The sequence below is a fragment of the Aspergillus brunneoviolaceus genome (assembly GCF_003184695.1).
Source record: "Aspergillus brunneoviolaceus CBS 621.78 unplaced genomic scaffold BO95scaffold_28, whole genome shotgun sequence".
NCBI classification, from domain to species: Eukaryota; Fungi; Ascomycota; class Eurotiomycetes; order Eurotiales; family Aspergillaceae; genus Aspergillus; species Aspergillus brunneoviolaceus.
The window spans coordinates 401,274-425,531 of record NW_020290758.1 but is presented as its reverse complement, the minus strand read 5'-3'; the positions used below and the strand labels follow the sequence as shown (position 1 = coordinate 425,531).

The following is a 24,258-nucleotide window of genomic DNA, read 5'->3' as shown; positions in this document are numbered from 1 at the left end:
CAGTATGAAATATCCGAGATCCCAACGGAGTAGGAGTATCAGGCATCAAGGTATCGACGAGAGCATGTTTGCTCCCGGGAAACCTTTTCGTCATTACGCAATGGAAGTTTCCAGACCCTGTCGCAGCCAGCAGTCGAGGTAAGCAAATGATGAGGATAGGAATACGAACAGTCCGGCGGCTGCGGAGGAGGAAAACTGAATGGTGATCCATTGTAACTTGGATAGGCATTAGTCCTTCTACTGCTGTGCCTAAGCATGAATTGATGCATGGGTGTACTGTACTGTACTTAGTTCCGAGGTTGGTATAGGACTTGCTCAGCATGCCCAGAGTACTCTATCTACATTTCCCCGAGGGTACGCGGAAGATCTCGCTGGAGAAGGACAAGTGAAGAGAGGAGGAAGACAAGATTGCCCCACCATTTCATGGGAAAGATTCGGAGACGAAGCAGATTAGAGGGTGAGCTTTCCCGGGGCAATTGATCATTTCATTTGCACGGTGCACCTGTCTGGTCTATGAGCTCAGCTTGCAAGAAGTACGAAAAGTACAAGAATCCTCTCTCTTTCTCTTGTTCTATCCGTCTTCCTCTTCCTCTTCCCTCTTGACAACCTCCCTCTTCCTTTCTCTCTCCCTCGTCAATCATCATAACTTCAAAAGGTCTAATCTCCTTGCTTTCAGGTAAGTCTTGATTCATTAAGTTATGTTATCTCATGTTTTTCATTCTTCCATCTTCAATTCCCCCATGTTTGCCCCTCCGCCCCTCCCCTCACCTTCCTCCCGAGTCTCTTCCATACCCCTCCATTTCCGTTCTCCAGGCTCCCTATAAATATTTCTGTTTTGGGACAGCTCAACCCCGCCATCGCCAGCCACCACTACATTCAAAATGCATCCATGATGGTGGTTGCCGCCCCAATCACCATAAATACGGGGGATTAATAGAGTCATGCTCCACTCCCATGGGCTTATGTTCAATCATGTTCAATCATGTTGTGATCATTATTACCGAGTACCTATGATTGTCAACGCCTCAACGGTCTGCCGTGCTGTTAGGCTGGCCCATCCATTGATCGCAATCGGACCTCTCCACCTCCTCTCCGTCAGTCATTTTGGGTGCTCGGTGAACAACAAACCACTTGGATTTCTCCCCGCTTCCTAGTCGGTCACCCACACCCAACAACAATTCAAAGCACTGGGTTTTTGCCCTGCTCCCCCTCCCCCCCCTCCTCTCTCTCCTTTCTTGGTCTCCCTTATATAAATATAGACCCCGGCCTCTGTTTGCCCGTTTCTTCTCCAGTCAAAACTGATTCATCCCCCACCCCCATTAGCCATCAACATGCCTATCTCCAAGATCCACGCCCGCTCCGTCTACGACTCTCGCGGTAACCCCACCGTTGAGGTTGACGTTGTCACTGAGACTGGTCTTCACCGCGCCATTGTCCCCTCCGGCGCCTCTACTGGTGAGCAACATTCCTGCCTTCCGCCTCTCTCCAAGTTGGAGACGCTGACAATCGAGATTAGGCCAGCACGAGGCTCACGAGCTCCGTGATGGTGACAAGACCAAGTGGGGTGGCAAGGGTAAGTTTGATAACCTTCGATTCATTACCCCCGATTGCATTTAGCTCACATTATCTGCGTGCGTGACCAGGTGTCTTGAAGGCCGTCAACAACGTCAACGAGACCATTGCCCCCGCTGTTATCAAGGAGAACCTTGATGTCAAGGACCAGTCCAAGGTTGACGAGTTCCTTAACAAGCTCGATGGTACTGCCAACAAGTCCAACCTCGGTGCCAACGCCATTCTCGGTGTCAGTCTGGCCATCGCCAAGGCCGGTGCTGCTGAGAAGGGTATCCCTCTTTACGCCCACATCTCCGACTTGGCTGGTACCAAGAAGCCCTACGTTCTTCCCGTTCCCTTCCAGAACGTCCTCAACGGTGGTTCCCACGCCGGTGGCCGCCTTGCTTTCCAGGAGTTCATGATCGTTCCTGAGTAAGTCAACCGGAGTCGAGCTTCGACGCGGATAACTCGGACTGACTCTGTTTTTCACAGAAACGCCTCTTCTTTCTCCGAGGGTCTCCGCCAGGGTGCCGAGGTCTACCAGAAGCTCAAGGCTCTTGCCAAGAAGAAGTACGGCCAGTCTGCCGGCAACGTCGGCGACGAGGGTGGTGTTGCCCCCGATATTCAGACCGCCGAGGAGGCTCTCGACCTGATCACCGAGGCTATCGAGCAGGCCGGATACACTGGCAAGATCTCCATCGCCATGGATGTTGCTTCCAGCGAATTCTACAAGGTCGAGGAGAAGAAGTACGACCTCGACTTCAAGAACCCCGAGTCCGACCCCTCCAAGTGGCTCACCTACGAGCAGCTGGCCGACCTGTACAAGTCTCTTGCCAGCAAGTACCCCATTGTCAGCATCGAGGACCCCTTCGCTGAGGACGACTGGGAGGCCTGGAGCTACTTCTACAAGACCTCTGACTTCCAGATTGTCGGGTAGGTATCCTGATTCTAGAACCACCGATTTGGTTGCTAATACGATCACAGTGATGACTTGACTGTCACCAACCCCCAGCGTATCAAGAAGGCTATCGAGCTCAAGTCTTGCAACGCTCTCCTTCTTAAGGTCAACCAGATCGGTACTCTCACCGAGTCCATCCAGGCTGCCAAGGACTCCTACGCCGATGGCTGGGGTGTCATGGTCTCCCACCGTTCCGGTGAGACCGAGGATGTGACCATTGCCGACATTGCCGTTGGTCTCCGCTCTGGCCAGATCAAGACCGGTGCTCCTGCCCGCTCTGAGCGTCTTGCCAAGCTGAACCAGATCCTCCGTATCGAGGAGGAGCTTGGTGAGAACGCTGTCTATGCTGGCAGCAAGTTCCGCACCGCTGTTCAGTTGTAAATGCAGCGACAAGCCTCGCCGCACTTCCGAATTAACATTTTATCAAACTTTTGATATCCCTTTTTGAAGGGGCATCGCCTCACTGCGTACAGATCTGGTGGGCGGATTGCTTTTTGGTCAGGGAAGAAAGACCTTGATCAATATTCATGATGACGAATACAAGGCCATTTTATGATTAGTGGCATATAATGGAGAAAACAAACCTCATTTTCTTGTTTTTCACGGTGCCCAAGGCCATGAGCAGCATAGTAGTAGTTGTCGTGGTGGTGGTGATATTAGTAGAAGCAATGTTAAGTAAAAGAGGATACTGTATTGACTTTGTGACTATGTTAAGTCACCCGTTGCGGGCCCGGGGCGTACAGCACGAGTTCCGTATTGGACATCCCATTATCTCACGTGACCTTTGGCCTTGCCCCACGGGATCAATCAAGCAATCACTCAAGCAGTCTCGCTTTCCTACTCCTTCTCCTCTCTTCCTTGCGCTTTCACTGCCAAAGTCACCGGCACTCCCCAGTCTCATAGACAAGGGACTCGAAGCTACTGGATCTCCGACTAGCCACGCGAGGGCGCACTCTGACCTGATTTTCCTATCTCGACCTTGAGCCATTTTTGTCCGCCATGGCCCCTTCAAAGTGGGGTATGTTCTACAAATGGGATTTTTGTCTCCCATACTACACTACCCCCTCCGGCCTCTTGCCCCTCATGCCATCTCAACACCACCTTGCTTCGTTCAAACGCACCACTGACGTTGACTTCAGATGACGAGGAGGAGAGCGTTTCTCCCCCTCCCGTTGCTGCCCGTCGCAAGTTTGACGATGAGGAAGAAGACGATGTAAGTTCTCCTTATCTTTACTTTTTGCCCTTTCTTTCAACCAAGAGAATGTTGGCCATGAAGAAAATCGGCCGCCCCCTCCCCCTTCTTTTTCTTTGCCCGAGCCTTTCGACTTCCAGTGATTTAAATCGCTTCCAAAAAGGGCATACCTGCAAAACACGGAGAAGACGAAGCGCTGATCAGAAATTGCAACGGCGTAGGTCCTCGACTCATGGGATGCCGCCGAAGACTCCGAGGTAGAGAGAGAAAAGGCCGCCAAGGCTGCTGAGGCTAAGGCCAAGGCCGAAGCGGAGGCGGCTGCCAACAAGAAGAGCAAGGCGCAGCGCATACAGGAGCACAAGGCGACGCGGAAGGCACAGGCAGACGCCGAGAGCGAGGAGGACAGCGAGGAGGACGAAGCCGAGCGCCGCGCCCGCCTCCGCAAGACGGAGAAGGATGCCGATCTCAAGCACGCCGAGGATCTGTTTGGCGACATCGACCTCAACCGCATGCGCAACCGCGGCGCCCCCAAGGCCGTCGTCATCGGCGACTCGACTGACCCCACCCAGGCAGTCGACCTGTCGGCCATGCCGCTGTTCAAGCCCACCACCAAGGATCAGTTCGCGCGTCTCTCTGCGACCCTGGTCCCCCTATTGACGGTGCACTCCAAGAAGCCCCAGTATGCTCTGTGGGCCCAGGAGTTCGTCAAGCAGCTGGCCAAGGAATTGCCCAGTGGCGATGTCAAGAAGATGGCTTCCGGTCTGACCACGCTCAGCAACGAAAAGATGAAGGAGGAGCGTGCCGCTGACAAGGGCAACAAGAAAACCAAGGCCGCCAAGACCAAGGTTTCCCTCGTCGCGGCCAGAGAGAACCACATTGACTCGAACTCTTATGATGATGATGGCTTGGATGACGATGACTTCATGTAATTATTGAAATTCGGCGTGACACGTTTTTATTTCCTTATACCATCCTCCCCCATAGCTTTCTCTTAGACTCAGGTTCATTTTCTCTGGAGCCTTAGCTAGACCGGTCTTGACATGCTTCTGACGTACATTCTTGTAAATGCGATTCAAACCCATCTCCTTGTTGTTTTCTTTTTTTTTTGCTCTAAAAAGCCATCCTGCTCACCACATATTCTTGTCCGCATTTAGACATAGAACCCGATTTTACTGCAGTGCCCATGATTCAAACGAACTGTAGGCTTTTGACTTTCAATAGAGATTTTACACATTGGGAAAGAAACCACCTGCTAGGACTAGGAAGATATCACTGGAACAGAGAATTCAGCAGTTTGGCGGTGAATGAAGCCGGTGACTATCATGGATTCTCGACATCAGAAAGCTCTCAGCTACTAGAAAGTCTGTGTGGATGAAAAGGTCCACGGAATTGATTACTCCGGACGGGATCATCTGGGAAGCTCAAGGCTCTTGGCATTGTGCGGAAGAAACAACAGGGGGAAAAGGGGCAGCAGTGAATCAGGAACTGGAAATAAGACATTGTATCTTGCTGGAGTGGGAATAAAGAGAGAATAAAGAGAGATAAATTCCACTCAGCCCCTTTTCGTCACGCTCCAAATATCAAACTCCGCCGACCGACCCACACAATCCCGAAATGGTGGAAGACATGTGCCGGCCTAAATCAGTCACGCACTCAAAGCAGAGCGCCGTAAGCACTCCCAGATACTAGCCGCACGTTCCGAGCAGGCACGCCGATGACACAGCACGGGGAATTTTGATACAAATAGGAAAGAATCCATCGTTCAGGACTCAGGGGCAGCGGGCTGGGTCTCCTCCACCTTATCCTCGGGGGCAGCAGCAGCCTCCTCCTCGGGCTTGTCCTCTCTAGGAGCAGCAGCACCCTCGGCGTCGTTACCATCAGAAGAGGTCCACAGGGTCAGGTTGTCACGCAGAAGCTGCATGATCAGAGTGCTGTCCCGGTAGCTCTCCTCAGAGAGGGAGTCAAGCTCGGCAATGGCATCGTCGAAGGCCTGCTTAGCAAGGTGGCAGGCACGGTCGGGGGAGTTCAGAATTTCATAGTAGAAGACGGAGAAGTTAAGGGCGAGACCCAAACGGATGGGGTGAGTGGGAGTGAGATCGGTTTGAGCAACATCGGTGGCATTCTAGGACAGATCATCAATACAGGAGATCATTAGGTAGGGCAACTGGACCGCCAGCGGACTTACCTTGTAAGCCTCGTGAGCAGCGGTAGCGGCGACCTTGCGCTTATTGCCAGAGGCGAACTCGGCAAGATAGCGGTGGTAGTCACCCTTCCTGCGGATTGTAAATATCTTAATTCCTATGCCATTGCGATAGCTACTTCACCCGCCGGGGAATGGACGCTTACATCTTGTAGTAAAAGACCTTGGACTCGCCAGTCTCGGCCTTGGGGATAAGGGACTGATCCAAGACATCAAGGACGTCCTGGCAGACCTTCTCGAGTTCGGTCTCGATCTTTTGACGGTAATCACGGATGATGGAAACGTGCTTCTCAGAGCCCTTGGTCTCCTCCTTCTGCTCAATGGAGGAGATGATGCGCCAGGAGGCACGACGGGTACCAACCACGTTCTTGTAGGCAACGGAAAGAAGGTTACGCTCATCAACGGAAAGCTCGCCTCCGATCTAATACCAGGGGTGGTCAGCCGGGCGGACAAAGGTAGGGATTTTCACGAAAGGGGATGTCATCGATCCAAGGAGAGGGATACATACGTTGGCGACTTCCTGAAAACATAGTTATTTACCGCATAATGTATAATTATCGTTTTGAGGACGACGTTTACTCACCTTCATGTACGTGACCATTTCTATGGACAGTGGGAATCAGCATCAACAGAGTACGGGGATGGGAGAAGTCGTAGTGACGATCTTACCATCGTAGCGCTCAGCCTGTTCGCAAAGGCGGGCGAGAAATGTCTTGCTAAGGATAGGGAGGAGGTGTGAGTGTTGTTGAATAGCTTGATTGCAGGTGCTGAAGACAGGTCTGGATCCTTACCTCTCACGCTGTAAGTAAAGGGGGGAGAACGAGTCAGTGGACATTCCAGTCGCATTCGAAGGTGTGCAAGGCCAGGTTTAGCATGGGTAAGCGGCAGATATACGTAGCATAGAGTAGGCATAACAGCACCAGTTCTGATGCTTACAATCAGAAGCACAGGAGAGAGGGGTCAGGCACGGGGTGGGTGGGAGAGGAGGAGGGGGGGGGGGCTTGGAGGGACAACATACCTCAGAAGTCATACTTGGCGATCTGACACAGATAAGGTTGCAAAAGAAATTGGGGGGAGGTAGAAAACAGTTGACGAGGAAGTGAAATGGGAGCTAGAGTGTCCGAGCAAATTACGGAGGAGAGAAAATGGGATGGAATGAGGATGGAATCACGAGTGGTTTGGTAGATGTGATCTTCACAGCAACGAGTGATGGACGGTGAAGGTGACGACCAGCCAGCTTTAGCGAGAAGCGGGCGCCTCATCTGTTTGCTACGTTTGTTTGTCCCTGACCGCCTGAGGCATGACATACTCTAGACCGCCGCATTTCAGTCACGCGCTCTCTAGTCACATGTTGCGGCTTGCTCCTTGTCACGGGATCGGGTCAACCTCATCTTGAGCTAACTAAGGGACTGACTGTGTAGAACCTACCAGTAGCCTGACTACATAGTACACTTTGCGATTGATGCGCAGCACCAGACTATTTATACTCGAGTTAGAAGAGATTCAGATAGCGGAAATCCGACCTCTACTCAAACCCCAGACTATGGCCCCGTCACAAAGAATATTCGATTTGGGGACGGATGCGCAACCACGTTTTCCGGCAACCACTGAGATGGACCCCTCTGCACGAAGCAATATATTTACTATTGATACTGATCAAAGATGCATCTCACAGGCAGAGACCGCTGTCATAAGACGACCATTTTTGGACATGGGGCTCTGTCTAACACGATCCTCATCCAGGTTCTGTATACGGTGCAGCCAGACCGATGACCTGCAATTAAAGCGAACCCCAGACTCGCAACTCGTGCCTTAATATGTCTTGATAGAGCGCCTCTTGACTAGCTTAACTTAGTAACATCCAGCTAGAAGAAAGACCCTGAGATTATGCTTAGTCAAGCGCAGAGAGCCTCTCTAAATACCGGTACACTCTGCCTTACAGGGCCCAGGCAAAAAGGACGACGCTACTTGCTTCGGCCAGAAGGCATTGGGTCTGGGTTGAGGCCCAGAATCCAATGAAGAAACAGGCTTCAAATACGGAGTTCACAAATGGAAGTTGATAAGCGGAAAGATCGTCTGTAAACGTTAAGCGACCACTTCCAATCCCAGTCCTAGAAACCAGAACTAAGATGGAGCAGATGGATCCTGGGTGCAAGGCATCATCGTTTTAGGGTGGAGTGTCTGCGCTGTATGATGGTGGCTGAGTCGTACTCATAGATACTGTACCGTAGTACGGAGTAGTCACCTCTTATTGCTCCATTAGAACTTTTCCGACCCAGTACTTCGGCCAAGTGAAGTGGAGGCATAACCAATATTCACTCAGGGAAAGTTACGGTATCAGATTGGTGTGTCATAAATTACACTGTCCAAATGAGCATCATGGCGGAAGTATGAGAGCGGCCAGACCAAAAAGGCTAAGGCCCTCTGCCGGTCGAAGCACCGCGGCGTCTAAGACGGTATGGTATGGTTCAGCCCTGCCGGTTTGGTATCGGCAATTCTGACGCCGCGCCCGCCCGGGGGGACCAAATGGAGAAGGATGGATGATGGATCGAACTCCAGCCAGACTGAATCCAGCGATTCCAGCCAGACACAGACGCCCGCCAAGGAGAACACGTTGAAAGTACCTGAGGGGGGAACCAAGAAAAGTCGCCGCTTCCACCCAGTTCTTCTTCTTCTGCACCATCATCATCAGCATCATCTCTAGTACAGTACATCAAACAATAAATAACACTATCCATCCACCAACAAACCACATTACTAGTCTCGATTATTCATTCATTGACATCACAGTTCTATTCGTATAACTTATAAAGTCATTGCGGACACTATCAGCCCGCTAACGTACCCTCGTGCTTGGTGGAGTTCCAAATATTACAATTTACTGGATTCTAATCAGTAAGTACCCTGCCGCTGTACTGCATATATATTGCACCGGGTCACGGACTTTCCACCCTTCTTCTGCTTAGGACCTTCCCGGCTATCGAGTAACTAAGGACTTAGTTATCCCAACCTTGGACTTACTTATCACTCACTCACTCACTAAGCTCCGGGGGTTTCTGGCCACTTGGCGTTCATGTCCTGATCTGGGTTATATCCCCGATTTTCTTTCCCGCCCCCTCCCCTCTCTCTCTCAGTCCCCTTCATCTATTGTCTTCCCTTTCTTTTTTTTTTCTTTTTCTTTTTCTTCTTTTTACATCTTTTCCTCCTTGCTGCCACTCCTGGTCACCCTCGCGGCTATCTGGGGGTCTCAAACCAACATGGAGCAATCCTACCTCTCTTCCCCAGTGGAAGTACTCGACCATTTTAGCGTCACCGAAAGCTTTGGTCTATCGCAAAACCAAGTCGTGAAAGCTAGACAGAAACATGGCCCTAACGGTAGGTTGCCACCATGTCAACGCTTTGTGGCCCGAGAGAAGCTGTCACTTTTCGGAACATGCTAATGCCAATCGTGCCATCCAGCCCTTGCGGAAGAGCCACCGACACCTCTCTGGCAACTCGTCGCAGAGCAATTCAAAGATCAGTTGGTTCTCATTCTATTGGGATCTGCTGCCGTATCCTTCATACTGGCCCTTTTTGAGGAAGGTGACGATTGGTCTGCCTTTGTCGACCCGGTTGTGGTATGTTGCTAGAATGTTCTCTTAAAACTGCACTTCGATGGGGACGCCACTAACACCCTGTGCTATACACTAGATCTTGACCATTCTGATTCTCAATGCTGTGGTTGGTGTCACTCAAGAAAGCAATGCAGAGAAAGCTATTGCTGCTCTTCAAGAATATTCCGCCAATGAAGCTACAGTAGTGCGTGACGGCAAAACTCAGCGCGTCAAGGCGGAGGACCTGGTTCCCGGAGATATTGTCCACGTCGCGGTTGGTGACCGTGTCCCGGCGGACTGTAGACTGCTCGCTATTCACAGCAACAGTTTCCGTGTGGACCAGGCTATCCTTACCGGCGAAAGCGAGAGCGTTGCCAAGGATGCTCGTATCATTCAGGACAAGCAAGCGGTCAAGCAAGATCAAGTTAACATGCTCTTTTCGGGTACAACCGTTGTGAATGGACACGCAACTGCTATCGTTGTTTTGACGGGTGGATCGACGGCCATTGGTGATATTCATGAGAGTATCACCTCTCAGATCTCGGAGCCGACTCCCCTGAAGCAGAAGCTCGATGACTTCGGTGACATGCTAGCTAAGGTGATTACCGTCATTTGTGTCCTTGTCTGGATTATAAACATTGAGCACTTCAACGATCCGTCCCACGGTGGTTGGACTAAGGGTGCCATTTACTACCTGAAGATTGCAGTGTCCCTGGGCGTGGCGGCTATTCCGGAAGGGTTGGCGGTGGTTATTACTACATGTTTGGCTCTTGGTACACGCAAGATGGCTCAGAAGAATGCGGTTGTCCGTTCACTTCCGTCGGTAGAGACACTGGGTAGCTGCAGTGTGATCTGCTCCGACAAAACCGGAACCTTGACCACCAACCAAATGAGCGCCGAGAAGATTGTTTACCTCAACGAGACTGGCCATGGCGTTGAGGAAATCGACGTTGAAGGTACGACTTTTGCTCCCGAAGGCAAAATCTTGCTCCAGGGCAAGGAATTGCAAAACGTTGCTGTCACTTCATCTACCATTCGGCAAATGACGGAGGTCATGGCTCGCTGCAACAGCGCAACCCTAGCTCATGATGCTAAGACTAGCGCATTCTCCTGTATCGGCGAGCCCACTGAAGGTGCTCTTCGCGTTCTGGTTGAAAAAATCGGTACCGAGGATCCTGCTATCAACGCTAAATTGCTTCCGCTCCCAGCTGCCCAAAGGCTCCATGCCGCCAGTGCTCATTACGAAGCTCGCTTGTCCCTCAAGGCAACGTATGAATTCTCCCGTGATCGGAAAAGTATGTCGGTTCTTGTCGATACCGGAAAGGAACAGAAGCTCCTGGTTAAGGGTGCACCGGAGTCCATCTTGGAGCGCTGCTCCCATGTACTTCTTGGTACTAACGGAAAGCGTGTTTCCCTGACCAAGGATCACCTCAATTGCCTCTCTGAAGAACTAATTGGATATGGAAACCGTGGTCTTCGTGTGATTGCACTAGCTAGCGTGGACACTATTGGAAACAACCCTCTCTTGCACAATGCCAAATCCACGGATGATTACGCTCAATTGGAACAGAACATGACGCTTATCGGCTTCGTTGCGATGCTGGACCCTCCTCGGGTGGAAGTCGCTGCCTCGATCAGAAAATGCAAGGAGGCTGGTATACGTGTCATCGTTATTACTGGTGACAATCGCAATACTGCGGAGTCCGTTTGTCGTCAAATTGGTGTTTTCAGCGAAGATGAGGATTTGAAGGGTAAAAGCTTTACCGGAAGAGAATTCGATAGCCTGTCGTACAACGAGAAGCTCGATGCTGTCAAGACCGCGTCTCTTTTCTCACGAACTGAGCCTAGCCACAAGTCCAAGCTCGTTGACCTCCTGCAATCCTTGGGCCACGTTGTCGCGATGACCGGAGATGGTGTCAATGACGCTCCCGCTCTGAAGAAATCGGACATTGGTGTCGCCATGGGCACAGGAACGGACGTTGCCAAGCTTGCCGCTGACATGGTGCTGGCTGATGACAACTTCGCGACCATTACCGTGGCTGTTGAAGAGGGTCGTTCGATCTATAGCAACACGCAGCAATTCATCCGGTACCTCATCTCATCGAACATCGGTGAAGTCGTCTCTATCTTTCTGACTGCAGCCTTGGGCATGCCGGAGGCTTTGATCCCTGTGCAGCTTCTGTGGGTTAACTTGGTCACCGATGGGTTGCCGGCCACAGCCCTCTCGTTCAACCCTCCTGATCACGATGTCATGAGACGCGCCCCCCGAAAGCGTGATGAACCTCTAGTCGGCGGCTGGCTCCTTTTCAGGTACATGGTGATTGGTACCTACGTCGGTGCCGCTACTGTCTTCGGCTATGTCTGGTGGTTTGTGTACAACCCTGAGGGGCCTCAGATCTCATTTTGGCAATTGGTAAGATTCGCATCCCCGCCTCTCTCCCTCATCTATTTGACGGACCTTCTAATCCATTGTCACAGTCTCATTTCCACAAGTGCTCCTCTCAGTTCCCCGAGATTGGTTGTGAGATGTTCACCAACGATATGTCGCGATCTGCATCTACTGTGTCGCTCTCGATCCTCGTCGTGATTGAGATGCTCAACGCCATGAATGCCCTCTCCTCCAGCGAGTCACTCTTCACCTTCGGCCTGTCGAATAACCCGATGCTCGTCTATGCGATCATCCTCTCCATGTCGTTACACTTTGCGATCCTCTATGTTCCCTTCTTGCAGGGTCTGTTCTCTATCCTGCCCTTGGGCTGGAAGGAATGGCAGGCGGTCCTAGCTATCAGTGCTCCTGTTATGTAAGTCATTCCTCCGTTTCCCTTGGCATGCAATATCCTCTCTGATCAGTTTCAAGCTTCATCGACGAGGCTCTAAAGGTGATGGAGCGCCGCTTGTACAACAACATCCCCGCAGTCGCACCTGTGGAACTCAATGGCAAGCCTAAGAGGGCGTGAACGATTTGTTGATGAAGTGATGACTGAGATGTCGGTGATCGCCTTGATGATATATAGATTTCTTGTCCCTCCATATTCTATGTGTTTGTTGTTTTGCCGTTGGGCAGTTGATGGCATATACCTATACCTTTGGATGGTTGGGGGCGTATAGAGAAGGATGACGCGGATATCTACAGCGATGAGCCTAGCGAAGTGAGTTCTGTTCCATGTATCATCATGTGGACACTGTGCCTAGACTTTTTCTCACCTGTTCACTTGCAATCGATTGTTCTCCTGCTTAGCTGAATACTTTTTTTTTTACCAACTGAGTCCGTTCTAGATAGATGAATGTGTCAGATGTATTATTTTCCACTGTGCAGTATGGAGCGGAGCGTATGGCTTGAAGACAAACAATGCAATCCCGTGACATGGATATATGGCTGGTCTTCCTTTTCAAGTGCTGTCTGTCCTCCCTGTCCTCAACCCCCTCCTTTCACCCTAGTGTCTGACTAGCCTTAATTCACCCCAATGAACACACCGCCATGATAGGTGATTAAGTAGGTTGATTTGAGACCACCCGGTTCATCATGAATTTCAGCCTAAATTTCAATTGCGGGGAAACCGGGGCCATCGTGAGAATGCCCGCTGCAATCTTGTCCTCTCAACCCTGACCAACTGGAACATTCCCCCGGATGATTTGGCCTTGTCCCCAACCCCCTTTATTTCCTTATTTCCCCATTCTTGATTCTGTGGAGAGAGTCCGGGGAAATGATGAGAAGGGACCTGGGCTCAGAGAGATGCAATTCAAGACTATTGTCGGTGGAGAAGCCACATACATACCCCTCCTTCCCTCCCTCGCTCTTTAGTGGCTTTGTCGTACAATCCCAATCACCTACTTATCCGCAAGAGACTGCTCTGTGCATGTCCTGTCTGCCTCTCTCCTCTCTTGTCGTCTTCCCCCGTTCTCAGGTAGGCTGCTTTCTCCTTGTCGCGCCCAAATGGGGATCATGCACTTCCTGAAGACTCGGACTCGGCTTCGGGTCGATAATAGCAAAACCACCTCTGCTGCCACCCTTACGTTGCGCCAGAGTATCTGGCCCTTGACTCTCGTCACCATACTCTTCTTTCTCTGGGTGAGCGTTCTAGAGCAAGAGATGAACATATGTAGTGGTAAGCGCTGACATACTTGCGCTGCAGGGATTCGCCTATGGCCTACTAGACACACTTAACAAGCATTTCCAGAATACCATGCACATCACTCGTACACGTTCTTCCGGACTCCAGGCAGCTTACTTTGGGTCAGCATTCTCTTTCACTAATATGCCTCTGTTAAGAAGAGGGCCCTCTGGTTAACAACTTCAAGTGCTTATCCACTGGCGTCCCTTGGTTATGCGAACTACATGCTCCGCCATTTCGGCTACAAGACTGTTTTCATCTTCGGGCTGACTCTATATGGGATCGGCGCTCTGTGCATGTGGCCCGCAGGCTTGCATCGTTCATTCGGAGGCTTCTGTGCAGCCACTTTCGTTATTGGCTCCGGCTTGGGGTCTCTGGAGACGGCTGCCAATCCATACATAACTGGTGAGTGGAATATATGTGGACCCCTTAAGCTCCATCCTTTCATGGCTTGAGCGAGGAATGAGGAATGATGACTAGAATGGGTTTCTAGTCTGTGGTCCACCCAGATACGCTGAAATGCGTATCAACCTTGCCCAGGCCTTCAACGGTATCGGAACCTGCGTGGCGCCAGTGCTAGCTTCATATGTCTTCTTCACCTCCGTGGGTGACGATGTCAATGCCCTCAAGCGCGTTCAGTGGGTCTATCTCGCCATTGGCATCTTTGTCTTCATCCTTGCGGGCATTTTCTTCATCTCTTCGATTCCCGAAGTGACCGATGAGGACATGGCCTTTCAGGTTGCCGAGACACACGCGGACGAACAGGAAAAGCCACTCCGGAAGCAATATAAGCTCTTCCATGCCACACTGGCACAATTTACTTATACAGGCGCACAAGGTATGAACCCATGCCTGCATACATATGCTTGCCTTATCTGGAGCTCCACCTAACCTTTTTTTTTGACATACATCAGTTGCTATCGCAAGCTATTTCATCAATTACGTTACCGAGACCTGGCCCGGAACATCTAGCGCCACAGCTTCCAAGTATCTTGCCGGTGCCCAGGGTGTCTTTGCGGTTGGTCGCTTCGCTGGTGCCATTATCATGAGATTTGCAAAAGCCCGTTGGGTGTTCTTAGTCTATCTCTCCTGCACTGTTGCTTTCATCGCTGCTTCGATAACGCAACATGGCTGGACAGGAGTCGGTACGTCCCACCTCGCCTCTCGTGTTCTATTTTTTCGTCCAAAAGCACGCATGCTTCGTAAATAAGCCCCTTGTCTCTCGACCTCTCGTCCAGCATTTCCTCTGCCTCCTCTTTCTTCCTGCTCTTCCTCTCATACCCCGGCTCTGCCGCGGAGGATGCCGAGCTGACTAACAACAATGATATATTCACCAGCAATGCTCTTCTGCACCCTCTTCTTCGAATCCGTCTGCTTCCCAACGATCGTCGCGCTTGGTATATGCGGCTTGGGTAGGAACTACAAGCGGGCCTCCGGGCTCATTGTTGGCGCTGTCTGCGGCGGAGCAGTCGTACCCCCAATTCTCGGTCGAGTGGCGGACGCACGGAACACGGGCTTTGCTATGATCGTGCCGACCTTGTTTTTCGTTGTTGCATTGTCGTATGCCTGGGCAGTGAACCTCGTGCCTGCGTACCGCGAAACGGTGGACAAGGTGTACTCCAGTGGTGTTGGGCTTGGAGAGGAGAATGTTATGACTAAAGATGTGGAGGATGGGACCACAGCCAAGATTGGATAGTGAAAAGGATTGGAGCATTTTTATCCAGCAGTGGACGCATTTCGCTCATACCGTGATTTAGGATCGGCATTTGTATGTTTGATCTACCTTTATATCTTCAATGCACGGAGGACCGTGATATATACTTAGTGCCTGTCACTGGAACTAAGCCCCACGCGGCTCCGTCATTATCCTGTAAACAAGGGTTGTGGGAACTGATAAGACTGAGCATCTTCCAAAAATTCCAGGCACAGTCAGGGACACATGGGCAGATCTCTGACAAAATATGTATGTAGGTGATTAGGTAGATATGTGGAGCAAGATATCACATTATAATACAAAAGAAACCGGCGCGAAGTGCGTGGCAAATATGACGTGGGGTGTTTTTTGAAAATGCAAAGGCAACCCTTGAAAGGTAATGGATAAAAAAAAATGGAGAGGAGAATAGGAAATGAAGGTTTTAGCGTCCAAAAGTCACCTTCCCAGGCTTGTTTATCATTGCGTTGCCATTTTGTCGAACAGTCACAGATTGAAAATCGTCCAAAAAGGAAAAGAAACACAGAAAATCAAAAACTGGCCCGCAGAGACGCGAAAGGGGGTATAAATATGATGAAATATGCAAAGAGAACAGATAGAATTGAAACATGCCAAGATGAAATCTAGTATGTCCGGCTGCTGTTGCCTGAAGGCTTTGACAGCAGTCTCATTGAAGGTTTGCATCAGACACAGTGATCTCTATTCGGGAACCGTTGAGAACGGCGGCGTTGACAATGAGGACGAGCGGGGCGGGCGAGGACTAGGATCAAAGTCCGGGGCAGGGGCTAGAGCGAGTTTGCGAGTTGGCTCAGGAGGCGATCCGTCCATATGCTCAAGTCCAAGGTAATCGTCCGGTTTTACCAGATCAACTGGTGATCCTGGATCATCCTCTAGGCCGCTGAAGGTATCCACCTCCTCGATATCTTCTTCTAGATCTTCTTCTTCTTCGATAATTTGACTCTTCCGTGCTGCAGGCCGAACAGCATTCGCAGCAACAGAACCCTCAGTACCATAATCCACTTGAGAATATTGCGAAGCAGGCACACCACCAGATACCATCAAGTTTGCAGTATGAATCATAGGGCCCTTGAATGCGGATCGTTTGCGGCGGGCAAATACAAGGCTCGAAGAAGGAGAATAAAGTAGCGGGGTCGGGGCTGCCTCGTTGAACACTGATTGGAGTCTCCCATTGTGATCGTCGATGTCCCGAAATCCAGTATGCGTACCTCGGACCAAGCGAATATTGCTTGGGAAACGAGCAGAGGCGCTTGGTGTCGTGGGCAAGACTTTCACAGAAGAATGTGGTGATTTGGTGATTCGAGCGGTCGGTGTCGAAGTCGAACCAATGCTATTTGAGGATACGGATGAGGCCTTAGAGTGGGTATGGGTATGGTGAATGCTGCGGATAGACGAGACAGACGAAGATGTCGACTTGCGTCCACGCAAGCCTGCAGACGACCGTCGATAAGAGCCCCTTGGAGTTATTGGGGAGGGCGAAAGGGAATTTCGATGAGTTTGACCTGTACTAAGTGGTCGAGGTTGCCGAGGAAATGAGTGACGGTGGTTCGGATAGGAGGCACTGCTTGGAGCCAAGCTGCTAGCATTCGATGAGCGTTTCATCTGGGTCGGTGTCGACAAGTCACCTTGGTGTCCAATGGCGGCAGATGGCGATGTCGGCTTCTTTCCAGCCTCTTGTCCTTTTCCTGGGCTTAATCTTTCCGAAAGAAACTTGCGATGCCCACCTTGGGCACTCGTAGCCTTTGCGTGCGGTGACTTGGCCCTCTTTGCAGACTCCACAAACCAGTGCTTGAGAGAGGCCAGCTGACTTATGATCGGATACTGACGGCGACCAGTACGCCTTCTGAAAAGGCCGTTGTGTTGCGCCAGTTCCGGTTGCGAAGCGCTGGCGTGCAAGGTGCTCGGCCGCCGGGCTTGATCTTTGGGAGGCGGTACGGGACGAGGTCGAGTGGAACTAGCGGAGCGAACAGAGTCCTTGTCAATGGGCGGAGGGGGCACGCTAGAATCTGGAGACTGCACGGGAGCTGGCTCAGGGAGCATGGGTAGTTCTGGTACAGTGAGCTGGGATGGTAAGCTCCGCCTGTTCCTACGTCCACGTTCATGGAGAGGGCCATCAGATGATGCGTGCCCCTCCTCATCCACTTCAACTAAGGCTGCGGAAATCTTCTCCAACCGACTGCTCGCTGCGCTGAGCCGGCGAATGTTTTTGGCCTCAGCCTCACGTTCTCGGCGTTTACGCTCCCTCTTTCGTTCTTTGCGTTGCTCTTTTTCTATCAGCAATGCCCACCAGCCGGCGAGTGGGTCACATCGTTGAGAGAGGACGCTTTCCACAACATCATCGATGTTCAAACCCGCACTCTTCATGCGCTGCAATGTTGTCTTCTCGAGCGGGGTTGAGAATGGCGCCGGACGTGGGATCTTCAGAATCGCCAGCTGTTCCGAAGCAAACTCGGCGAGAAATGGATGTCCGAGAATTTCACCCAAGCCCGGCCTAATCAAAGGTCGCTTTGACAAGAGCAGATTGATGAGAGCTTTGGCATCCTCGGGGAATCTTTCATTGTACGCCGGCTCATCGTTGAGGATGCGAGCTTTGGTGACTTGATCATCATCGTCATCGAACGGAAGTTCGCCCGCAAGTAAAGCGTATAATATGATTCCTAAGCTCCAAACATCCACTTTCTCGCCAGCATATTTCTCCCCCTTTAGCATTTCGGGAGCACTATAGCATATTGTGCCACAAAATGTCTGCAGATAGCTTGCCTTTCCCTCATATTCTCTTGTGAAACCGAAGTCACAAAGCTTGACATTTTCGTGCTTGTCAAGCAGGATATTCTCTAATTTGAGATCGCGGTGTACACAGGACTTGCTGTGAACATATGCCACAGCCCCAACTAATTGTGTGAATATCTTTTTGACTTTCTCAACGGGAAGTGGGCCATGTTGAAGGAGATGATTGTACAGCTCATCACCTACCAGTGTCAAAAATCATAGATCGCAAACATTCCAGGCTGACCTACCTGGACAATATTCCAGCACTAGCCAAACCAGATTTTCTGTCACAATAACTTCGTAGAGGCGAGCGATATGGGGGTGAAGAAACTGACGATGGTGATGGATCTCGCGCGCCAGGTTCCTGTCCTCCTTACTCGAAGACTTGAGTACGACCTAAATATAACATGCCTTAATACATACTTCATATTGCCTGCACAGTCGAGGAGACCTACCTTAGAACCATTGGTCAACTTATGAGAGGCAAGGTAGACCTTGCCGAAGGAGCCTTTTCCTATTAACCGCCCAAGTGTATAATTGCCTACAGTACCGAGGTCTTTCGAGGAGAATTCCCTACGATCATCAAGTCTGGTCAGCAAGGTTGTCGGGGTTCTGACAAGGTAGGCACTCACTCTAACAATTCATTATATGACTGGGCAAGCTGTCAAGTCGCATGGATTTCCATTAGTACCAGGCACAGATCATGTAGGAGAAAAAAAAAAGGGGGGGGGTTCCAATGAGAAGTATGTATTGATAGCAGCTCTCCCCACGCAGAGGCGTTGTCATCAATAACGGTATGTTGGGCAAGCACGCCAAGTAGCGACTCTACATACCTTTTCCTTTTGTTTCTGGGCTTGAACCTCCGCTCTTGTCCTAGGGGGTGGCATGTGTTTCAAGCGTTTATCTCCGCCTGGCCGGGAAATGTCCGGTGAGCTGAGAAGTTTTGGAGAATTGTATCGATCGGCTGCCTGAGAGACTAGACCACCGGGAAACCCATCCAGCAGGCTATGTATCGAGAGAAGGTTGCAAGGTTGAACTAAGGTTCGACAATGAGGACGGAGTTTGAGCGGCAGGCGAGGGGAATCGGAACTCGCGGCCGCCACGGGAAGAAGTATGGAGGAAAGCTAATCGAGACAGGACGTTCAGAGCAGTCGGTAGGGGGAGAGATTATTCGAAGTTGAAGCAGAGAATACGACGAGAGTTGAAGCTTGGTTCAGTTATAGTTGATGTAGTAAAACTCGAGGCGTCGGAGTAAAAAGAAAAGAAAGTAAATTGGAACAATATCCGCAGGAGCCGAAAGCTGATCGGGCTCGGAGACCAAAAAGGATGACGGAATGGGGCTAGACAGAAAAGACAAGAAGTCAGCGAAGCTGTGCCTAACCCGACAATGTATGCGGATTTGACCAGGGCAACAACCAAAGAGAGAATCACTGACGAACAGTAGGAAGGATGAGCCACTGGGGGAATGACTTAGTAGAGTAGAGGGCCTATTATGTCATTCAAACACATACCAGACAAAATAGGCACTTGCCAGTAGTACAAGTAGTCGGCGTGGGACTCGGGAAGAAGGGGGTGGGGGAAGACGACTGCAAGGTCGAAAGGGGAGAGAGAGCAAGAGTACTATGTGAAGATAGTTTGAAATGCACCGAGTCCCATATGAATAGTGAAGTTCAGTCTACCATTGAGGAGATGGGGGGGGGGGGGGGGTAAAGGAGGGACAATATACTCAAATTCAATGAGGTGAAGGAAAGAATCAAGAAGAATAGTGGGTTGAGGCGGGCTTTTTTTTTCTGGGCTTGCAATGATGAGGGGAAAGAGACGAAGAAGGAGAGAGGGAGAGAGACGAAGAAGGAGCGAGGCACTGACGACAGCAGGCAGGCAGGGGGAGTGAGGGGATAGCTATGTGCATAACTGATGATTAAGAAGCTACGTAACTAAATAAGTTACCTAAGTTAGTTAATTAAAGTACGAGTAGTTGACTTACCTAGTAGTCTACTACATCAGTCAATACGTAACTCGACTCGACTACTTTGCTCCTACACAATATCCAAACTACAGGCAAGATTTTCAATCGATTGATTTGAGTAACTTGATATATACTTAAAATAAAGAGTCGGAGTTATATGCCTACTGCTCACCACTCTGTTCTTATCCTGCTCATCAACAACTCACTTGAGTGTTCATCTATTTAGTAATACTTCTCCATTCTTAGCCGTCCGCCACAATTTAGCCGGGTGGGAACATGGACTACTAAGTAAGTTACTGGTGCCATGGCATTTATCATCATTATGCAATGACCTCAACGTGTAAGCCAATATGTATCTAAAAGTAAACAAGCCTCTTGACTTGTCTTTGCTCAGCTCAGCTCCGTCCTTCCTGCTCCCCAAAAGACTCCTTCCGCCCCGTGTCTGACCTGGGTAGCACCTGGGGTAGGTACATACAATACTGTACATGTACAGTAAGTTAGAGAGGACTCGACTCGACTCGATTCGAATGACTTAGTAACTACTAGGTACGGAGTACGGAGTACCTAGTATAAGTTACTAGGCACATAAGTGGTATAGCCTAGGTTGCGCAGCGAGTCAGACCTCATTCCAACCCCTGAAGCCAAACCGTTTTCAACTCATCATCTCATCATCCATGATTTTTAACGGCTAGTCTACCCAGCAGTCGTTCCTTGTAAGTTTAATTTCCCTCTCTTGGGCTCGAATACACTACCTACGTCCGTACAGTATTCAGTTGATTTAGCCAGTATTGACTCCAAACTACTACACTATGGTTCACATCCACACTGCGAAAACCCCTTAGACTGAACAACCTCAACAATCACCCTCCCCACACCCCCACCCCCTTCGCTCCCCTGCCCTGACCAAAATCAATTTGAAACTGCTAAATGCTTCCCACCTAATTTGCCACATACACAATTGTCACCAATGGTTTCCACGTCACACCATCATTGTCTTTTGCGGCACTGAGTTTATAACAGTTGCATCTTCCGAGTCCCATACTCGGTCGTCAAGACCGCCAGCGAACATCGAAATTTGGAGCAACTAATGAACGTGCTGGAGCTAGGGCACGGTGTCTCGTCCGTTGATTTATATACCAATCGTGGGTAGTGAAACTGGCCGACGATCAGGGGCACTGTCCCCAGCACCCCGTTATCTTGTCCGTCAGTCTAGTATCTACTGGTTCAAATATTCTCTTGCCACCAGGGAAGAGAGTGCAGGTGGTCTAGTGCCCGTTGGCTGATACACAGCGCTGGATCAACATCGTCCAGCCCTTCTTCGCCTTGAAACGCAAGGGCCACCAGGCCAAAGTAGGAGTGTAGAAGATCTGCAGGGCGGTAATGAGTGAGTGGGAAAAGCCGAATAAGGAACTTTGGAAAGAGGAAACTCACCAGGTGGTTCCCCAACGCCTTTCCCAAACCCCCCAATGATGTGCTGCGTCTTGTCCAAGAGATATTGGCGGTTTCGATCCGCTTCGACCAGCGCTAGCCGGTCCATCATCTGTGCGCAATAATCAAATCAGATAACGCCCATCGAGTATTAAGACACAGTGTTTCTCACAGCCAGAGTCGCCAGATTCCAGAAAGAATAACATGTGTCGGCGTTCTTGTTGCATCGGCCATTAAAGCCAGCCCATCGCAATGACTCCTCTGTTGGCGGGAAAAGGGCAGGGAGTTCATCCACCTCTGTTTCAGGGTTGACAACCTGGCCTGCCGCTACTGGTAATGGTTTCTGACCTTCACCAGTCTCACACTTTTCGTCGTCCTCATCAGACTCTTCCTCTATTTCACCAAGCTCGGCCGTCTGTCGGGAGATCAACCAACGGACCAAGGACTCGAACTCCATCGCACCAGGTGAGAGTACTGCTGGCAGGGGATGATTCCTCTCCATTCGACTTAGAAAGGACAAAGCGCCCATCGCGCAATAGGTATGGCCGGCTACAACCCGATCAGTCGGGTGATCAATATCAAGGAGTTATTGAGAGATTCAAACGTACAGTGTGCTTCGCAAAACGGTGCTTCTCCCATGCCGCCGTCATAAGCCTGAAAGTACCATGCAGTTAGCAAGCGCATGAAATAGTGGTAAGGTATGTGTGGACTGTGCGGGTAGAGGATCACAAATGTATGTCGGAGCCCTAACCTGACAAGCCTGAACGAAGGCTGCCATCTTGGATACATCGATATCATTCAGCCCCTGTATGTCTGCGCCACCAAGTCCCCTTAGAATATATCTCGTCCCTGCCGCGCAGCAGCAGAAACGCAAGTCTCCACCTCCCTCTATCTTGCCTCCAGGCCCTAACACTTCGCCGAAACTGCCGTTCTTGCGCTGCAGCCGAGGGAGCCATTGCAGACATTCTATGCGCTTCACTCGTGATAGATCATCGCCCAGGATAACCAAGATGACAAGCGCAAAGAACGTGGACGGCACATTGGCTGGATCCCAAGCTTCATTCACTGGCGATCGAGATTCCACCCCAAAGTCTGTCCCAGTGAAACCTCGAAAGCCCCCTGTAGGCACCTGGCAGTGATAGATCCAGTCGATATACCCTTGTCGCTCTTCGGAGGTGGTCTTGTCTTGGAGTACGCCTAAAAGGTCGAGGCCGGCAACAGTGAAGAAGGCGAGAAGCATGCGACTGGAGTCATTGGATGTGTAGGGTTCTGGAAGAAACGTCTTGAGGCATCGGAGGAAGTACTTGATGTGACGTTCCCTGTTGAAAGTGATCTCATTCATGCTGTCAGTCTTGGTCGGTCCACGAACCTTCCTGGGTTCGGGTGCGGGGAGTTCGGTCGAAGGAACCTCGGAGGTGGACATTCAGAACCTGCAGTAGCTCGAGGGTAAAAATAGAGGTAGAACAACAGACGGTATTCAAAGACAACTCAAAGGTCTCTTTCCATCGACTCGATGATCTCGCAGACGCACGGCTGACCCCATAACGGACTGCTTTCTTCCTCGACTGATCCGTCGGCGAGCGGAACTTCGATCCAGGGCGGCCCCACATCCGGCGGACGAATTCCCCGTGCTCCTGATGACAAAACATAAAGCTACGTGTGTACAATACAGCAATCACACACCCCAATATGTCAGGAGGTAATCCACTCCATCGTTCACACCACTGACAACCTCTATCACACTCACTTGAATGTGCTCCCGATCACAATAGCCTGCAATGGGCTTCATATCCTCCAAAACCCTCATACAGGCTCATGCCTTTTTGCTAGTCTTCCTAGCCGTCCATTTGATGAGGTCACCAGCAGTCATCACCGACTCCGACGTCGTATTCATGCTAGGAGAGCTCCTGCAATTGGTAGTTATATCAGTTCCCCAACAAGCCCCCCGACTCTGAAGAACATGTAGTTGCTAATGGATTCTCTTTACCTCTGCTGGCTAGGATGCATCTCCATCGTTCTCCCGTCCTCAATCCCCCTTTGCTCTGTGCGGAATCCTTCTGATCGTCGACGCCCTGGTCGACTACATCCTTGTTTCCAAAATTCCGCAGACCAATGAGGTCCTTGCAATGGCTGAGGCTGCACGGTCTCAGGCTCCGGGCTCTGTGGCAGGGGCTATGCGCGCGAACCCCTTTATGGCTCGGCTCGGCTCGCTCTACTCAGAAGTCTGGACGTTCCTTTCCGCCACACGCTTTTGTGTCTTCTTCGCCGTCTCATTTTTCATCTACCAAAGTCAGCCGTCTGCGAGCGGTATCATGGAGGACTCAGGGGCTGCGTCTGCATCGGCACAGCTTAAGAACCGGGCAATTTTCACATTCGTGTTTATGGAGATGATGTTCTGGCTCTGGGTGGGTTTTCCCCTCCCCTTCTCTATCTTTCCTTCTCCTCCTGCGGAACTAAGTGCTGGCTTTGAGGGCGTCTTCCCTGTGATTTGTACGAGACTTGCACTGCACGTATGAGACTGATATCTCGTGCTAGATATTCGTTACTATCCGGGAGGAGAAACAAGCAGTGGCTTCACGATTTGTAGAGCGTGATCAATAGCTTTTCTATGTATGGCACATACAAGGCAATGCTAGGAATGTAAGTGCCTCGTGGCAGAAAAACATGCTCGAGTTCGCACCCCACATATCACAATTGTTGATGGCCTCCTTCGGGCTGCGCCAGACGGATTCAGTTCTCAGAGGCTTGAAAGTCCAGCGT

General features: G+C 50.7%; 8 protein-coding genes across 8 annotated transcripts; 5 read left to right on the top strand and 3 right to left on the bottom strand.

Moving 5' to 3' along the window:
* Window positions 1–1,052: 1,052 nt before the first annotated feature.
* Window positions 1,053–2,978, top strand: aspf22 (enolase acuN). Its single transcript, XM_025580358.1, has 6 exons — window positions 1,053–1,153; window positions 1,324–1,455; window positions 1,517–1,573; window positions 1,644–1,983; window positions 2,044–2,484; window positions 2,536–2,978. The coding sequence occupies exons 2-6, from the start codon at window positions 1,332–1,334 to the stop codon at window positions 2,888–2,890; spliced, it is 1,317 nt and encodes a 438-aa protein (XP_025442996.1). The 5' UTR covers window positions 1,053–1,153; window positions 1,324–1,331; the 3' UTR covers window positions 2,891–2,978.
* A 530-nt stretch (window positions 2,979–3,508) lies between these two features.
* Window positions 3,509–4,864, top strand: BO95DRAFT_513916 (eukaryotic translation initiation factor 3 subunit J; the record flags this gene model as incomplete). The annotated part of the gene is made up of 3 exons (XM_025591637.1): window positions 3,509–3,527; window positions 3,649–3,722; window positions 3,923–4,864. 3 exons carry the CDS (start codon window positions 3,509–3,511, stop codon window positions 4,628–4,630), a joined length of 801 nt encoding a protein of 266 aa, XP_025442995.1. The 3' UTR covers window positions 4,631–4,864.
* A 599-nt stretch (window positions 4,865–5,463) lies between these two features.
* BO95DRAFT_463054 (14-3-3 adaptor artA-like protein) lies at window positions 5,464–6,736 on the bottom strand (the record flags this gene model as incomplete). The annotated part of the gene is made up of 7 exons (XM_025588956.1): window positions 5,464–5,823; window positions 5,887–5,974; window positions 6,048–6,322; window positions 6,410–6,421; window positions 6,485–6,504; window positions 6,571–6,617; window positions 6,693–6,736. The coding sequence occupies 7 exons, from the start codon at window positions 6,734–6,736 to the stop codon at window positions 5,464–5,466; spliced, it is 846 nt and encodes a 281-aa protein (XP_025442994.1).
* Window positions 6,737–8,747: 2,011 nt separating this feature from the next.
* On the top strand, window positions 8,748–12,755 carry BO95DRAFT_442177 (calcium-transporting ATPase). The gene is made up of 5 exons (XM_025586362.1): window positions 8,748–9,276; window positions 9,361–9,518; window positions 9,592–11,907; window positions 11,973–12,295; window positions 12,352–12,755. The coding sequence occupies exons 1-5, from the start codon at window positions 9,159–9,161 to the stop codon at window positions 12,449–12,451; spliced, it is 3,015 nt and encodes a 1,004-aa protein (XP_025442993.1). The 5' UTR covers window positions 8,748–9,158; the 3' UTR covers window positions 12,452–12,755.
* Window positions 12,756–13,428: 673 nt separating this feature from the next.
* BO95DRAFT_361374 (putative l-fucose permease) lies at window positions 13,429–15,302 on the top strand (the record flags this gene model as incomplete). The annotated part of the gene is made up of 6 exons (XM_025582516.1): window positions 13,429–13,563; window positions 13,628–13,728; window positions 13,794–14,011; window positions 14,100–14,444; window positions 14,521–14,751; window positions 14,944–15,302. The coding sequence occupies 6 exons, from the start codon at window positions 13,429–13,431 to the stop codon at window positions 15,300–15,302; spliced, it is 1,389 nt and encodes a 462-aa protein (XP_025442992.1).
* Window positions 15,303–15,980: 678 nt separating this feature from the next.
* BO95DRAFT_108831 (non-specific serine/threonine protein kinase) lies at window positions 15,981–19,382 on the bottom strand. The gene is made up of 5 exons (XM_025580357.1): window positions 18,938–19,382; window positions 18,737–18,765; window positions 18,560–18,677; window positions 18,353–18,500; window positions 15,981–18,304 (listed from the first exon to the last, which is right to left on the bottom strand). Exons 1-5 carry the CDS (start codon window positions 18,989–18,991, stop codon window positions 16,017–16,019), a joined length of 2,637 nt encoding a protein of 878 aa, XP_025442991.1. The 5' UTR covers window positions 18,992–19,382; the 3' UTR covers window positions 15,981–16,016.
* Window positions 19,383–21,294: 1,912 nt separating this feature from the next.
* Window positions 21,295–22,840, bottom strand: cdc43 (protein geranylgeranyltransferase type I subunit CDC43; the record flags this gene model as incomplete). Its single annotated transcript, XM_025582511.1, has 5 exons — window positions 21,295–21,437; window positions 21,502–21,610; window positions 21,671–22,047; window positions 22,107–22,152; window positions 22,250–22,840. 5 exons carry the CDS (start codon window positions 22,838–22,840, stop codon window positions 21,295–21,297), a joined length of 1,266 nt encoding a protein of 421 aa, XP_025442990.1.
* Window positions 22,841–23,276: 436 nt separating this feature from the next.
* BO95DRAFT_361396 (uncharacterized protein) lies at window positions 23,277–24,014 on the top strand (the record flags this gene model as incomplete). Its single annotated transcript, XM_025582519.1, has 2 exons — window positions 23,277–23,414; window positions 23,499–24,014. The coding sequence occupies 2 exons, from the start codon at window positions 23,277–23,279 to the stop codon at window positions 24,012–24,014; spliced, it is 654 nt and encodes a 217-aa protein (XP_025442989.1).
* Between the last annotated feature and the right edge of the window lie 244 nt (window positions 24,015–24,258).